The following is a 17,408-nucleotide window of genomic DNA, read 5'->3' on the forward strand; positions in this document are numbered from 1 at the left end:
CCCACCTCTGTAGACGGCCCAACTCCTCCAGGAGAAGAGGCTGCTGTGCTCAGTGAAGACAGGGCAGCAGGAGTGTCAGCAGCTGCAGGGACGCTCGGTATATCATTAGAAGTCTTTGAGAACAGGGACAATGAACGAGCAATTGTGAGGTCAAATTTTAGCTTCTCATCACCATTCAGGGACACATAATACTCTATAATAGCCAAGTATCCTGCTGCTGTGACGTTTCGCCTGTGCACTTGGGTTACAATGGGAAAACATCCATTGAGTAAAGTCAATAGCTGCCAGGAGCACTGCTGGGGGTCAGTCTGTGTTGTGTTGAGTGGACAAAACCAGCTGACTGTGGCACTTCATCTGTAAATATTGTAATGCAAATTTCACCAAAGTTCGTTTTATGATCAGTGGTGGAATGTGACTAAGTACATTTATTAAAGTACTTAAGGGTGGCATACTTTAATATTATCATTTCATGGTGAAATATTGTAGTTTTTACTATGTTTACCAGTCACTGCGTTTTTATGCTTCATGACTACATTTACTTTTTTAACTTGAAGTAATTTTCACTAAAAATACTACATAATAAATGACATTTTCATTGCAGAAGATGTGGTATTGCTGCTTTTACTCTAGCAAATGATCTGAATACTCCTCCACTGATCCAGCCTTACATGAAAGCACACTAAATGGAGTCATAAAACTGGTCTGGTCCCACGTTATAGTCGTCCTACGCACTTTCAACTTCTGGCTCCCACGTCCTCTTTCGCTCACTGCTCCCTCTTTCTCCAGCTTTTCCCTTTCAGAATTGTGTGGTTCTTTGAGAGCGAGTTAAAAAGAAGGAACAGAGTGTTTAGTGCAGGTGTCCAGCTTCAGTTCACCAACCCTTCAACCCACAGACACTGGGCTTTTAAGAGCTGAAAGGGCCTCCCTCTGCTGGAATGGGTAATCCCCCCCCACCACCACACACATCACCAAAACCCCTTCTCTCAGTCTTTGTTCCCACAGATATGTTTTAATTGTTGGCTATGATGGTTAAGCAGCTTGTAGAGTGCCTCAGTGAAGAGCCTTGTAATTAGAGCTACTGAGCTGCTGGAATTGGCACAATTAGGGTCAGCATCAATGATTTCTCTGTGCACCGGCCGATTTCAGCAAAGGGCTGTTTTCCCAGAAACGATGGAGAGAATTCGAGAAAATGGTCAGGCCAAATATGGAGAAACAAAGAAAGACAAAGAAAGGGCCAGCTGGATATAAAGGAGAAGAGCTGAGGCCTAAACAAGAGACAATGAAATGTCTGGATTGTTGTTTATTAGACCAGTGAGTGTAGTATCATTACCAGAGCTGTGAGAGGTGGGCTGACGCACCCACAGCTCTGTGCCAGCCACCAGCTGGTCCACTCATGGCCTGAGTGGAGAAGTAATGTGGGAGGTGAAGATGAGGAGCAGAGAAGGGCAACAGGAGGCTCAGTTAATATCTGCTCTTCCCTCCTGCTTCAGCTCTCCACTAGCAAAGGGAAAGCACGACACTTTAATTCTGTCGTCATTTGGCCGAGCATGAAAGAAAACCTCTGACGATAAAAACAGAGGAGGAAGGAATGGGCACGCTAAAAGGAAATGTGCTTCCCAATTACTGCAGTGGCCCTTCCTAAGCCACCCCAGCCGCTGCCCCCCACCAACTACATATGGCCCAAAATTAGCAGGTGTCTGTAGGCACAGAAACAGACAGAGCAGAACTGAGGCCACCCAGAGAGCGAACGACTGGGGGGAGATTTTAGCACAGATGTACAACCATGATGTCGTATGTACTACAAGTGCAATTTACACACACACACACACACACACACACACACAGAGTTCGGATGTGGTACTCCGAATGTTATGGGTGAAAAGGTGTCATAATAGGGGCACAAATTAGTTAGTTGTCCCGTTATCTTTACAGTTATTGACATTGCAGTACTAAAGTAATGACATTCTTCACAAAACTAAAATTTGTTTCCAGTGTTTGTCTCTTCTCATTGTTTGTGCATTTTAATAGCTGCGTGTCGATTCTGTGAGACTGATACATTTAAAATAATGTCTGTTATTTGAAGACAAAGAGCCAGAAGTCAAAGTACTGCTTACACATTTCAGGTTTTTGTACTTTACTTGAGAAGTTGGGATATAAGAGAAATATTGTAGTTTTAATCCTCTACACTTAGAAAGTGATGGCTGCAGTTAGGTACCGGTTAGTTCACCAGCTGCATTTATTAAACTCAAATAATATGGTACAGTCCTTCATATTAAACAGCAGTAACTAAGTACATTTACTCAAGTACTGTAACAGAGTAGTTTTGGGTACTTCTATTTGAGTATATAAATATTAATGACAGTATTACATTAATGTTAAACTACTTGTAAAACTGTTTACAGTTGAATAATCAAGAATAAACTAATGAAATAATATACAGTACACAGTGATTCATAGTTTTACTTGGAATATATTTTGCTGCTAATAACATTTAATATTGTGCATTTAGGTTACTTTTAATTTTAGTATTTAGTTTAGTAAACCAAACTCTCTGAAAGAATATATAACACTAGTACTTGTATATTTTAGTTGTAGCGTAGCAGCAATAACATTAACATGCTGCTTACAGGTTAAGGCATCAGACGTCTGCTCCGCTGTGTTTCACTGGGAAATATTGTACCTTTTATTGCACTTTTCTTTGATGTAGAGTCACTAGTTTGAGAAACATTTTAATGCAGGACTTTTTCATGCACCGTATTTTCACATTGACGTATTGTTACATTTGCATAACTGCAGTATCTAAACACTTCTCCCACCACTTGAGCTCTCTGTGTCTGATAGCTTTTGAGAATGTAGTACTGTCAAACACAACAGACAGGAGGAGGGAGGGGGCAGGGTGGTGTGCTGAACGGAAAAATCGGAGGTCAGATAGTTTAAAAGGAGAGGACTTTTTGTCATCTGGATTTCATTTAATAAATTCCACATATTTTACATGTACTTTCACCGGCTCCTGTTCAGCGGTTCTGGACAGCAGCAGCCTGGCCTCTTTATAACTCTCGTCAAACGCACACTTGGACATAAACACAGTCATTGTGAAGCCGGTGCAGAAGCGCGCCTGCTGACGGAAACACTCAGCAACAAATAAATAAGGCCGCAAAGCCAAATTATCCATGACATTAATCAGAGTGAAGGATTTTTACGTAGCGAAAGAATGAAAGAGAAAGTGGCAACAGAGAACCACGGGTGTGAAAAGGGCTATTGAGTCTGGACTGGGGTGTCTCGCACCTGCGCTCTCCATTCACCCCACTGTTTACACACTGTCATCCACAATTAATACCTCCTGTGGACTGGGCTGCCTGCCCCTTACAGGGCCCCCGGACCCATCCGGGGCCCTTATGGATGCCTAATTGAGCATACCGCTCTCCTGATTGAATTAACAGCTCTGTCTCTGGGACCTTTTCCCTTTCCACTGAGGGGGACTGTTCCACACCCGCATGGGACCCACACAGGACAGAGCGGAGGGGGAGGAAGGCTTGGCGGTGGCTGGAGAAAGCAAAGGGTCAGAAGGGGGAGTTGCTGAAACTGTCCAGAAAATGTGCCCCTTTCTGTTGGCAAACAGGGCAGGAAATGTGAACTGGGTGCAACAAAAGGTCCCAAACTTCACAGGACCGCAGAGTCCCAGCAGGGCAGCGAGTGGGTTGTTGAGGACATGCACAACATTAGCGTACGATACTGCGTGCTCACAGGATGAGGGTTGAAGTGGTGCTAACTTTCTCACAGTCTAAATCCAGACAGTAATACTGTAGTTTATTTTTCTGCCCATTGGTTGAGTCGATATGAATTATTTGTAAAAATACTGTATTACTGATATTAAATAAAAGTATGCAGTGCTGAAAAATAGCTCCTACTATTAGAATTTTATTGCGAGTAGCATTGTAGCTGATTAAAGCCGGAGCAAATGTTATCTATTTAATATAACATTGGGTATTTTAATGCATAATAATATATTTCTTAAGCTCATGTAACAAGTACAGTAGCTGCCCTTTATCCTCATAACCTCTTTAAATGAGGGATCAGATATGTCGTCGTCATTTCAGCCAAAGAGTGATTTTCTTAAACCCTTATGTCAAAAGAATCATTTTTTAAAGGCTAAATTATTGAGGAATTCACAAGAAAATCCGACTTTAGATGAAATGTTGACAAAATAAACAGTTTGGTGTAGCTGTAATTATCGTTTTCAGGTTTGGGGAAACCATGTGACCTTTGCATCACTAGATTTACATGAATTCATGAAGAATTAAGGATTAATTCTAGAAAATGTGCCCCTTTCTGTTGGCAAACAGGGCAGGAAATGTGAACTGGGTGCAACAAAAGGTCCCAAACTTCACAGGACCGCAGAGTCCCAGCAGGGCAGCGAGAGGATTATGATACAGGCATTTTCTTGGCATATTAGAAAAAATGATTTGACCCTAAAACCATTTGAATGGTACATGAAATTCCAGGATACAAGAACAAAAACCAAAATGAAGAATCAATGTAATTAGCAATTTTAAGTAAATTGAAAAGTAAAAGAAAATGATTTTTATTTCAGATGACTCGTATACTGCTGTACTGTTTTTTTTTACCACGCTGCAAAACACTTTCATCAAAGGCAAACACCAGCCACCTAAACATATAAATTACTAATCATTATTCATATAAAAACCTAAATGGAAGACATGGAGAAGTCTCACAGAGATACGAAGGATAGCATCACATTTGGTTCAGCATTGTAGGCTCAGTAAAAATGATCTGCTCTGAGCAAACGCCCCTCCTCTGTTCTCCTGGCACGATCCACTAAAGTAGTAGTAACACATAATAATGTGGAAAATCAGAAGCCCTCTGGAGAGAGGAGTACGCACCGAGTTTATCGTCTTCAGGCTTTGTGTGCACTGCCATATTTTTATCTGTACTTGTCAGCACGCTGAAAATCAAATCTGCCTCTTGAGGGTAAATGAATTAGTGGCTGAGGCTGCTGACTGTCAGGGTCATTCAGCCAGAAGCAGTTAGTGTCGGAGTTTCTCTCTGTCTGTAGCCTCCTGGACGGCTCCATGTGTCGGTTTGGTGGAAAACACACGATCTCAAGTGGAGCGAACAGCACAGAGATTCTCTGATTCGCACTAATGCTGCTTTCACTTTGTTATTCTTAATCACTTTTCTGCAGCAGGAGATCAGTTTGCACTCCCAGGACAGTGGGAATACATTCTCTGACATACAGTACCATGCATGTCACAAATCATGCAGAAAAGTTGTCTGAGTTTTAGTGACACTTGGCACAAGAGCTGGTTCTTGTGCTAACATTTTGCAGATGGATCAACAGATTGACTGCAAGATTTAGATAGTGTATAGTCTATATGGTGTAAACCCATTTCCACTTTGAAGTAAAAGATTAAATAATACTTTGTTCTTGTATAAGTTGATTTTTGCCTCAGCTCCACCAAAGCCGCAGTCTGGAAGCAGACAACCTGTGGTTGAGCTGATCTGGTAGGATTTGATGTAAGTGGATGTCAGGTTCTAGCTGTTGTCCTCTGTGTCAGTAAGATAGCTACAAAGGAACTTGTTTGGCACATAAACTTTAAATCTTATTTTAACTGGTTTGCTGTACAAAACCAGTAGATGACTTTGGGCCCTCACCACCAGCCGAGGATTGGCGGCCTCCCTGCACGGGGCAGCTCACCTCTCGATGAACCCCCGGTGCAGGTGTGGTGGTGGGAAGCATGCCCTACCAAAAACAAAAATGCAAACACAAAAATTGTCCTCAGCATACCCCTGCGCCAGTGAACTGTGCACCAACCACAGCATACCCCGCTCCCCTTTGGCCCGGTTAACAAGCCAGCCCACACGTTCTCGGTTGTCACTCCTGAGGAGGACAGCGGGTAACTGTTCCCCACCGGGTCAGGAGTTTAGTGGGTCACCGTCACCCACAGTTATCTAATCCTGATTCAAACACTGACTGAACCAAACCGGGCTTTCATTTATTCATGTAGTTGTAGTGTGTAGTCAACATGAGGTCACAGAAATACACACCAGGAAACTTGTACGATAAGTCGATCACACAATTTTCCCTACCACCTGTTCTGCTATATACTGTAGTAGATGCAGCAGCAGTGGTTGTTGGCATTACAGTGGCAGTGGTAGTAATAGTTGTAGTAGCACTTGTAATAGTGAAAATACAACAGTAAAGGTAGTATAATTCAGTGTTCAGTGCTTTTAAAGTTGGCAAATACAATAGTAGAATTAGTGTCTTGGATTATTGTTGCCTCTTTACCAGAAGTGTCAACTCCACTACTGTTCTGTAGTAGATGTCCTTTGGCTTCAGCCTTTTTGTCTCAAACTAAAGCTGACAACAGGCTAGAGGCGGGGTCCATCCTGAACGCGGCGCCAGCCTGTCACAGGGCTGACACATTCACAGTCACACATGAGGGCAGTTAACTTAATCTGCATGTATCTGGACTGGGAGGAAGCCGAAGTACCAGCAGGAAACCCACACACCAAGTTGTTACACAACACATTCATTTAATAAGTATTGTTATTTGTGGTTGGTTCCCAGTCAGAGTCAATAGGGTCAAAACTTTGTAATACTGAAATTTGTGTAATGTTTTGGAAGTTAGTGACTCACTTGTTTAGAAAACAAGAATCATTCAATAAGAATCATTTGAAGAACTGTGTTTAACATTTATGATCAGTATATAATGTCAAATGTAGAGTTGAAAATGAGATTGGCTACTTGAAGGGAAATGAGTGTGTGAGCACCTCTTAGCTGACACTGATGATTATATCAGGGTCATTTAAAAGGGTTTAGCAATAAATAGGTGTAGCCTCTATACAACATCTCGAATTTAATAACAAAACCAGTTGTAGTCCATCTTCTGAGAACACCAGTGACACTGACTGGCTGGTGACCCGAAAGGCTGCGAACCCAGAGCGAGAATGTGTTCGGCTGTATTACAGTGCCCCCTTGTGGTTGTTTAGAGTAATTACAGCCTACTTCATTTCACTCAGCTGATGGCAGATGTTGCATACGGTGATGTGATTTTTTGATTTAAAATAAAATACATATATTTTCATACAGTGAGTTTGACATCTTATAGCCTTTTATTATCAGGCATACACAACAAATAAAACAGAGGCAAATACCCACAAAACTAAATATAATAAAACAGTCGTCTATGGACATATTTAAAGGCTTCTGGTAGAACGCAGGCCTACAGGAGGAGCTTTGCTCACGGCTGACACGTTCACCAGTGTTAAACGCTATTTTCAGCACATTTGCCACAGGCGGGCGGAGCTAAGGAGGCTGAGACGGGGGGATGCTGCTGGAAGCAGGCGCACACCGCGGATGTTTACGAAATACACTTTTCTGGGGAGGAACGGAGGAAGCTTGCTAAGAGATTTATGTCGTCGTGAGGAGTCAAATTCAGCTCTAGGACGGTTGTGTGTGTATTCTGAATCGCGGACTACACAGATTGGAGCCCCGCTGCTCAGGGGGCTTGACAGGCTGCGAAGGACTCCGTCTGTCGTGTCGCTTCAGGTTGCGACGATGTGATGCTCCATCGCTGGGTCGACGGCCAAAGCCTTGTCCCTGAAGCCTGGTATTATGCAGGGAACGAGCGGCACTGGGCGGATTAAAAAGGAACAAAGCACCGGTTTAGGAAACGTTTTGCAAAGTGGCAGGTTAGTGGATGTTCGTGCATGAGATGCATGTAAACCACGTCAGATGTCCTGTTAACTACGCAGTCTGCAGTCATGGATTCAAAGGAATATGTCCAGTCTGACCTAGAGAGAGTCCAGATGATTTCTGTCTGCCCTGCTGATGTGGAAACGTCTAGGCCCGAGTCCGTGTTAGTGAGCAGAGCCCAGTGCGTGTGTGCCACATAAACTCATTCAAAGAAATCGAGCCTTTATTATCAGCTGGTTAACAGTATAGGTTTCAGGACTGGGATGTGTTTGTAGGTTGACTGTGTGTAATCCGATTCTCTCAGCCCAGTAACTCTGCCAAAAATAGATTCTCTGTTGAAGGACTGTGTTGTTTTTGTGTGAGATGTCAGTTCCCTGAAGGAAAAATGTCTCATCTGGTGTAAAATCAGTGAATGCACGAATATGTGTTCATGCAAGCATGTAGCTCTGAGCCGCCCCCCCGCCCCCCCGAACTGAATGCTATAATCCTCTAATTGAAACCTCTTCCTTCTCTTTTATCCACTTCCCACCCCCTACCTGCAGTATTAGGCAACTATGGTCGATCCCTCGGAGGCTGAGGAGCAGAATAAGTGTAAAGGCCCACAGCTCGACACACCCACTGTCGCCCCTGAAGACCCTCGCCTGCCAGAACAGGCTGATGATTCGACAACAGAGGAGGATGGGGATGTCGGTTTTGAGACGCCACCCACCGGCAGCTCTGAGCCGAGCCCCTGCCACACTGCATCCACAGCGGGGCCCGGCACCACCTCTCAGGAGGCCCCGCCTCAGCCGCCACAGACTCAGACAGATCTGTCGCCCAAGATGCACCTGGACTTGTACAACTTTGACTCACCGGCTGCAGAGGGTAGCCGCTATGTGCTTACAAGCCCCCGCTCTCTGGAAGCGTGTGCTCGATGTGGGGTCAAACCTGTAGAGCTGCTGCCCCGCCCACTCACTGACTTTGTGCGGGAGGCCCCCGGTCACTCCATGCGTGTTGCCGCAGGGCTGTTTGAGGTTTACGAGAGGGGCAGGCATGCCAAACTGAGGCAGTGCAGGGAGGAGAGAGAGAGGATTGTTAGAGAGGAAAAGAGGAGGATTCTGCAGGCAGCGGTCAATAGCAGTAGCAGTGCACCACCCCCCTCTGTGGACAAAAGTCAGCCTCCTAAACCTGTACCAGTGACCTCCAGCTCAGCCCCTACTGCCGGAGCATCCGCTAGAGTCACAGCTTCAGCTCCACCTTCTACAAAAGCTGCTGTTCTTTTCTCTAAAGCCTCGGCATGCAGTCTTAGCACCTCCCCTAAATCTGTATATGCAGGGGCTACTCACTCCTCAAAGACTGGCTCTTCAACCTCTACACCAGCCTCCAAGGGTGGATTTCAAGAATCTGCCAAGCATCCTTTGCCCTCATCTACCGAACTAGTTAAAACCGCTCGCCCGCTCTCATCTGGTGCTGCCCCAGTAGTCAAGAAGTCCTGTGTTGGTAAATCTTCAAACACTTTTCCCAGACCAACCCCTAAACCACCCTCTTTCTCCAGAGCCCACACCACATTAACATCATCAGTGTCAAAGTCTGCAGTTCAGAGCTCTGGGATGCCTCTGAACGGTGTGTCAGGAGGACCGTTCTCTCAGCACAACGGACATCTTGGATTCCATTGCCAGGTGAAAGCAAAAAGTCATTCACTGGAGTCTTTACAGCGAAGGAAGGATCACATGTGCTGCTCCACTTCCACCACCACGACTACCACAACATACACCTCATCAGAGTCAGGTGCTTCCTCTTCTTATAGCTGGGATAGTGCACGTGATCACTGGGCCAAAGTCTCGAGCCCTCGAGCTCGCACTCTGGCCACGTTCAACTCCCTGATGGGCCGCAGCCTCAGCCTGGGGGACCTGAGCCACTCTCCTCAGACAACACAGAAGGTGGAGCGTATAGTGAAGGAGGTGAAACGTCGAGGCCTGAAGGCCGTGCCTGAGCGAGACCGCAAGATTGCAGCTTTGATGCTTGCTAGATACCAAGAGGAAGACATCATGAACCAGACTCGTTATGTGGCTCACCTTCAGTGGGACAGTGAGCGCAGAATGGAGGAGCTACGGCGAGAGCAGGAGGAGAGGGAGAAGCAGCGTGCAGTGCTCGAGTGCCAGCGAGTGTGGCAGACGCAGGTGGCGACACGTCAGCGAAGACTCAGCCAGCAGGAACGAGAAGCAGTGGCTGTCAAACTACGACAAGCTGAGGAGAGTGAGGAGCGATGGAGGGAGCTCGCAGAGCAGCAGGAGCGCAGCCGTCTGCTGAGGTTACAGCAGGCAGCACGGGAGGGGAAACATAAGAAGGCTCTCCAGGAACAGAACCTGAAGGCTCTGGAGGAGGAGAGGGCTGCCATGTTGGAGCAGGAGAGACTGCTGCTGAAAGAAAAGCTCACCGTGGCTGAGCTGAAGAGGCAGGAGAAGGAGCACCAGGCCCAGGAGGAGAGACGAGGTCTGAACAAAGCAGAGAAGAGACGTCACGCCGCCCTGATACAAGAAATTGCTCGGAGAGAGCAGGAGGAGCGGGAGGAGGTCAAGAGGGCAGCAGAGGAGAAGCTCAGCCGCTCTCTGGAGAATTATGAACAGCTAGTTGAGCGTCGAGGGCAAGAGATGAAAGAGAAGGCCAAGCGGGAGGAAAAGCAGATCCAGAAAGCACGCAAGGCAGCGGAGAAGCGCGAGAAGCTGCAGCAACAGCTGGTGGAGGCTCGTGTGAAAGAGGCAGAGAAACGAGCCCAGCAGGCGGCTTTAGTGGCTGAGGAGAGGGCCAGAGAGAAAGCTCAGCGAGCCACCCAGACCCGGCAGGAGAAGGAAAGACTCCAGAGATTCAACCGGCAGCGTGTGGAGGAGGAGGAGAAGCAGAGGCGTCTGGACCTGCTGCAGTCCATCGAGAGGAAGCTAGAGAAGAGTGAGCAGATCTTCAGGGAGAAGAGGGCCGTGCTGGAGAGCGCCCGCTCCGTGGCCCGAGCCTCATTTCATGTGCGAGATAAAGTACGAGAAGAGACCAACATGCGTACCTTTGATAAAATGGCCCTGGAGGCTCAGCTCAAAGCCAGCCTGGATGAAAAATAGGCCCACAGCTTTGTTGTGAGCTTTACTTCTGGCCATGTGCTTGGCTCTTGCCTTCATTATGGCCTCATCACTCAGCAGCTTTACCCTTCACCCCCTCACTTGTTTTTTCCTTGACCATTTTCATCCTCTCAAAGCAGACCAAATCATTTTGTGCCATGGCTATAAAGAGACTATAAACAGTATCATCAGCTGCCCAGGTGGGACATACAATAGACTTCATATTAGAACCCTTCCTCTCTCCTCCTCTCTGCCCTCTGCTCTGTCTTTCTCAGCTACTGGACTGAAAGCTGTGCTGGAATGAAAAGAGTTTGCCAAGAGCACAACTCCATGACAACTGCAGAGGCTTTCAAAGGAGCACTCCTGTAAGGGAAGATTAAGCATAGGAAGATATTTAAGAAAAAAAAAACCCCCAACTAAAATGCAAGTGGTTCTAGACCCCTCAAAGCAAACAAGGGATCCTTTTGTACACGCACTATGACACAGCTACATATACAGTAGGAATTAAAGCCTCGGGCTGGACACTAGTCTGTACCTAACTGCTGACAGTTTGGCACAGGAGGGCCCTGCACTGGTGAAGCCTTGGGGGACACAGGGCCATTCTTTCTCCCTCTCATTTCTTCAAGCACTCTCTTCTGTTGTCTCTCCTCTTCATGTCAGATGACCGTAAACAGTGAAGCATTCTGAGGGACAGCCGCCTGTCGACCTCCCTGCAGCCACATGATGTCCATGTCAGGGTCCACAGGTATGACTTTTTATTGCTTTAACAGGTTATACATTACCTTCTGTCTGTTCTATGGCCTTTCAGCGCCTGCAGTTGAAGAAAACAATGCCTGATCACACTGACCGCGACTTGACAGCATCTACTCACGAGTCAACAACAGGCTTTAAAGGCCTCTGGCTGTACTAATCCAAAAGGGATAAACATTTTTTCCCTTCTGATGTAGCTGTTGCCATAGAGATAGAAATTGGGATGGAGCAGCAGAGTGCGTGGGAATATGAGGGGTGTGCCCATGGGGAGCTGGCAGCTCATTCTGCACAGCGCTGTTGGAAAACAAGTTTCTTATGTAAGCGTCTGTGTTAGGCAGAGAAATCGCATACAGAGTCGGTCACCGGCCTGATACCTGCTAACTTCTCTGCCTGTCTGCGTTTCAACTTATGGCACTGACTAGGCCACGCTGTTCTAGCTACGTAATCAGGGAGAGCGACACAAGGTCAGAGGATGAGACGATAGGTTTGTACTGTAGGTGCAAATCAGGGACAGTTGGTAAATAAACCACTGGGTGTTTAAAATCTGTTTTATTGAAGTCACACTGTTTTAACGCTACATTCTCTTCTCTTTTGTTTTCCAGCAGGTCCCAGTGATGTCACCCCAACAGAACACTTCTTACTGTAGGCAAGTCAGTTACAACTCTTTTCTCTGATAGCTTGTCCCAGATGAGAGCCTAAAGCCTTTCACCTGAACAAATGACATGACATATACACGGTCCAAACACAGCTTTATTAACATCAAGGCATGTTGTTCAGTACACAGTAAAGTTCCCTTTTACCTTAACCTGAAATGTGGGCTTCCTTTCTCTTCTAGTTCCCCCGGTTACTTAAAATTAATTCTCCTGAGGTATCTTTCTCTGTGTTGCCACCATGCTGGTGTCACTTAGCCATGGAGTCATGATGTTTTGATTAATTACCCTGACTTTCCTCATGTAAGTTTTATTGCACATAGAGTAAAAAGAATGGGTGGGCTTAAAGTGAGTAAACTTTCACCGCTTTCTTCATCATGCCTTTATCCGTGTTGTGATCTGGCACTATATATTAAATAAAATTAGCTTGACCTTCAAGGGGGGCGGTGTGCCCCCCTTATTTTGCTGCAGATAAGACCCAAAACACTGACACAGTGATATTCATATAGTTTTCTCCCAGAGCTTCCAGTCCTACTGGGTGTGCTGGTGTCAGGCCCCTTCATGTACGCCAGAAGCCCTCAGCTGCAGCTCTGAATGGACATGGTCAACACTCCACGGGAGCCGGTGAAGCTGTGGCACGGATTGGGCAGAGCCATTTAAGCAACCAAACATGAACAGATCCACAGACACATGTGCATCTACATACACACAGAGTCTGAAATAATAGAATAAAAGTGATAACAAATGGGTTCATCCTTTGTAAAACGCCTTGAGGCGATTTCCATCTGCTAATAAAAGCGTGTCTAGATGAAAAGTATGTTTGTAATTTCATGTGATTTTTACTTTGTCAGTGTGCACGGCGGATATTTCAACGCGGTCTTTTTTTGGCGGAACCTTTGACAGATTACTGTTTCCTGTTCCTGCGGTAACCGTACTCGCTTCCTGCTTTCTGTGCCTGCGCTGTGTTTGCTTTCAGATTGTTTAGGGATTAAGTTCACTATTTTCTAGGTCTATCTGAAAATTTTTGAGTGATGACACACGGCTGCACCATTTAAACGCCTGTGTTACAGAAGTTCTTGCTAACTACCAAATTTAACTTGCTACTTTAGGTCGGCTAGTTTAGAAGCTAGCTAAGCTAGTAGCTTAGTTGAGAGCAATGGCTTCTCCCTTTTCCTCTGCTCCTTTCTCTTGCTCGGACTGTGGCATGTTCAGTTATTGTTCTGCCTCCTTTAGTGATAATAGTACTTGTAACAAATGCCAGATGCTAGCAGAATTGGGGGCGAGACTCCTGCGCCATGGAGAACAGCCCAGCTAGCTATACCCACGTATCCGGCGCTTAGCCTCCTAGACGTAGCTTAGCCCAAGCTAGCCGCCCCCCACAGCTTCCCGAGCAGCCGGGATCTCAGACAGGTGGCTGGGTGACAGTTCGCAAGAGTCGTAGCTCGAAACGAATGTCCACGGAGCATCACCTGCCTGTTCACGTTTCAAATCGATTTTTCCCATTTAGCGACACCCCCAATAAGAAGACAACTCTGGTAAGTGGCGTATCCATAGTCAAATGTTTTCCTGGGGCCAGAGCGGGCGACATTGAATCCTATTTGAAGCTGCTGACTAAGGATAAGCGTAAATACAGTAAGGTTGTTATTCACGTCGGCGCTAATGACTCCCGACTTCGCCAGTCGGAGGTCACTAAAATTGTTAAAAATTAAAAGGCCACTCTAAAATGTGCAGTTTTATTACAGCACAATGCCACAGATGTCGCAAGTTTTGAGGGAGCATGCAATTGGCATGCTGACTGCATGAATGTCCACCAGAGCGGTTGCCCATGAATTGAATGTTCATTTCTCTACCATAAGCCGTCTCCAAAGGTGTGTCAGAGAATTTGGCAGTACATCCAACCAGCCTCACAACCGCAGACCACGTGTAACCACACCAGCCCAGGACCTCCACCTCCAGCATCTTCACCTCCAAGATCATCTGAGTCCAGCCACCTGCAACAATCTGTTTGCATCACCAAAGAATTTCTGCACCAACTGTCAGAAACCGTCTCAGAGAAGCTCATCTGCATGCTCATTGGGGTCTTGACTGGGCAAATGCTCACATTTGATGCCATCTGGCACTTTGGAGAGGTGTTCACTTCACGGATGAATCCCGGTTTTCACTGTATAGGGCAGATGGCAGACAGCATGTATGACGTGTGGACGAGTGGTTTGCTGATGTCAATGTTGTGAATCGAGTGGCCCATGGTGGCGGTGGGGTTATGGTATGGACAACGAACACAGGTGCATTTTATTGATGGCATTTTGAATGCACAGAGATACTGTGACGAGATCCTGAGGCCCATTGTTGTGCCATTCATCCACGACCATCACCTCATGTTGCAAGGATCTGTACACAATTCCTGGAAGCTGAGAACATCCCAGTTCTTGCATGGCCAGCTCACCGGACATGTTACCCATTGAATATGTTTGGGATGCTCTGGATTGTACGACAGCGTGTTCCAGTTCCTGCCAATATCCAGCAATTTTCCACAGCCAATGAAGTGGAGTGGACCAACATTCCACAGGCCACAATCAACAACCTGATCAACTCTATGCCAAGGAGATGTGCTGCACTGTGTGAGGCAAATGGTGGTCACACCAGATACTGACTGGTTTTTGGACCCCCAATACAGTAAAACTGCACATTTTAGAGTGGCCTATTATTGTGGCCAGCCTAAGGTACACCTGTGAGGTGGATGGATTATCTTGGCAAAGGAGAAGTGCTCACTAACAGATTTAGACAGATTTGTGAACAGTATGTGAGAGAAATAGGCCTTTTGTGTACATAGAACAAGTTGTAGATCATTGAGTTCAGCGTATAAAAAATGGGGGCAAACACAAAAGTGTTGCATTTATAATTTTGTTCAGTGTAGTTATAACTCATTTGAAAGTCTCACCCTGGGTCTCTCACACCCAGACTGGAAAACTCAAAAGCCTGTTCTGTTTGTTATTGTATACCGTCCACCTGCTCCTTATTCAGAGTTTTTAAGTGAATTCTCAGACTTTCTGTCTGATTTAGTGCTTAGTACAGATAAAATAATCATAGTAGGCGACTTTAATATCCATGTAGATGCCGACAATGACAGCCTCGACAATGCATTCTGTTCATTATTAGACTCAGTTGACTTTTCTCAAACTGTAAATAAACCCACTCACTGTTTTATTCACACTCTTGATCTTGTTCTGACATATGGCATCGAAACTGAACACTTAATAGTTTTTCCTCAAAACCCTCTTCTGTCTGACCATTTTCTAATAACTTTTGAATTTCCATTAACGGATTATACTCTATGTGGGAAACAATTCCACTACAGCAGATGTCTATCTGGCAATGCTGTTACCAAGTTTAAGGAAATAATTCCATCTTTATCTACTTCAGTGCCGTTTGCCAACACAGTGGAAGGAGGCCACCTTAACTTTACTCCCACACAAATCGATAATCTTGTTGATAGTACTGCAGCCTTCCTGCGTAATACACTTATACCATTGCCCCTCTGAAAAGGAAGGCAGTGAAACAGAGAAGGCTAGCCCCATGGTACAGCTCGCAGCTCCGCTCCCTAAAGCAGGCATCACGAAAAATGGAAAGGAGGTGGCACTCCACTAAGTCAGAAGAGTTTTTCATAGCCTGGAAAGATAGTTTAATAACATATAAGAAAGCCCTTCATAGTGCCAGAACCGCATTTTATTCATCACTGATTGAGGAAAATAAGAACAACCCCAGGTTTCTTTTCAGCACTGTAGCCAGGCTGACAAAGAGCCACAGTGCTGTTGAGCTTAACATTCCCTTAGATCTCAGCAGCAATGACTTCATGAGCTTCTTTACAAATAAAATCACAACTATTAGAGAAAAAAATTGGTCGGACCACTCCCACAGCTTCTGATTAACCTCTCTCTATTAACAGGTTATGTTCCACAGGCTTTTACGCTTGCAGTAATTAAACCTCTACTCAAAAAGCCTACTCTTGACCCAGGTGTCTTAGCTAATTATAGACCAATCTATTTCCAAAATCCCTGAAAAAGCTGTTATGTGACCACTTGCACAAGAATGATTTGTTTGAGGATTTAGAGTCCAGAAACTGCATTGGTGAAAGTCACCAATGATCTCCTAGATAAAGGACGTGCCCAGGTAATGATAACCTGATCAGTGTTGTTACATGAAGACTGTCACTTTTTTCTTTTACTTTCCTCTGCTGATATCTTTAGCGATGAGTGTTTGAATGTCGTTTCTTTACTATCAATGTCATCACAAGTTCCATTTAGTAGCTTTTGATTGTATCAGTCTCATTTGTCATGGAGCATTTGAAAGCTTTTTGTCCAGGCTGGCACAAGGTGAAGAATTAACTTAGGACATGTGAAGACATGATTAAGTTAAACCTGCAGTCCCTGTCTCTTTATCCATCTGTTTGTTTACACTCTTCAGGTATCATGAATGGATGAAGTGTCCAGAGCTGCTGACCCCGGAACATGACGTGCAGGGGAGCTGATGACGGTAAGACTTCTTCTGCAGTTGTTATAAATCTGAAGGCTTGTCAGACTTAGATTTTTTCATGGGAATAACTGGACACCTTTGTTTCTCTGAACCTATCAGTGGCTGGAAAGATAAACCTGAGAAATTTTAACTTATTCTAAGTTAGAGTAACAAGATTTTAACTTTGTCCAAATAACAGAAGCTTGTTTAATCCAAATTATGATAGGACAAAGTGAAGCCGCAATCCCAGTATAGAAGAGGAGCAGTGCATGGTGGGAGATGTCCATGTGTTCCCGACGGACCCCTCCTCAGCAGAGGAGATGACGCGCTATGGTAAGCATCTGATCCATTCTTTCAGAACAAACAATTTTTAAATAGTATTTTCTGTGTCAGGAAAAGTAAACTGCTCTTAACATTCAGTACTATCCTATGTTGACTAAGAATAATGGGACGGACCCATCGCTGGGTTCTGATTCCTTAGATATAAACTACATTTATTGCTGTACAGTATTTATGTGAAACCCCTCTTTATTCATACTAAATATTAGTGGTTTTATACCTAAACGACCAAAAGTAAAATGAGTCACTGTGCAGATTAATAATAGAATGCATTTCATGTTGATGTAATTATACACTGCTCAAAAAAAATACAGGGAACACAACATAGTTGAATGTCTTGTGTTCCCTTTACTTTTT

The 17,408-nt window shown here is 45.2% G+C and overlaps 1 protein-coding gene and 1 long non-coding RNA gene across 5 annotated transcripts in view; both read left to right on the forward strand.

Moving 5' to 3' along the window:
- ccdc177 (coiled-coil domain containing 177) overlaps positions 1–12,205 on the forward strand; it is a 30,243-nt gene extending 18,038 nt beyond the window's left edge. The window contains exons 1-4 of one of the 4 annotated variants that reach the window (XR_002276800.1): positions 7,296–7,713; positions 8,260–11,168; positions 11,464–11,548; positions 12,156–12,205. Coding sequence is in view for 1 of the 4 variants with exons in the window: in XM_020622870.1 (XP_020478526.1) it covers positions 8,272–10,806 (2,535 nt within the window). In the remaining 3 variants the exon portion in view is untranslated. Of the gene's footprint in view, positions 1–7,295; positions 7,714–8,259; positions 11,213–11,463; positions 11,549–12,155 lie in introns of those variants that run through there. The other 3 variants (XR_002276801.1, XR_002276802.1, XM_020622870.1) reach the window with 3 other exon arrangements.
- A 1,420-nt stretch (positions 12,206–13,625) lies between these two features.
- LOC109973359 (uncharacterized) lies at positions 13,626–17,063 on the forward strand. Its single transcript, XR_002276804.1, has 3 exons — positions 13,626–13,738; positions 16,665–16,733; positions 16,939–17,063. It is a non-coding gene; the product is annotated as an uncharacterized LOC109973359 (long non-coding RNA).
- Positions 17,064–17,408: the final 345 nt, after the last annotated feature.

The sequence above is a fragment of the Monopterus albus genome, unplaced genomic scaffold (assembly GCF_001952655.1).
Source record: "Monopterus albus unplaced genomic scaffold, M_albus_1.0 scaffold290.1, whole genome shotgun sequence".
In the NCBI taxonomy this organism is placed as follows: Eukaryota; Metazoa; Chordata; class Actinopteri; order Synbranchiformes; family Synbranchidae; genus Monopterus; species Monopterus albus.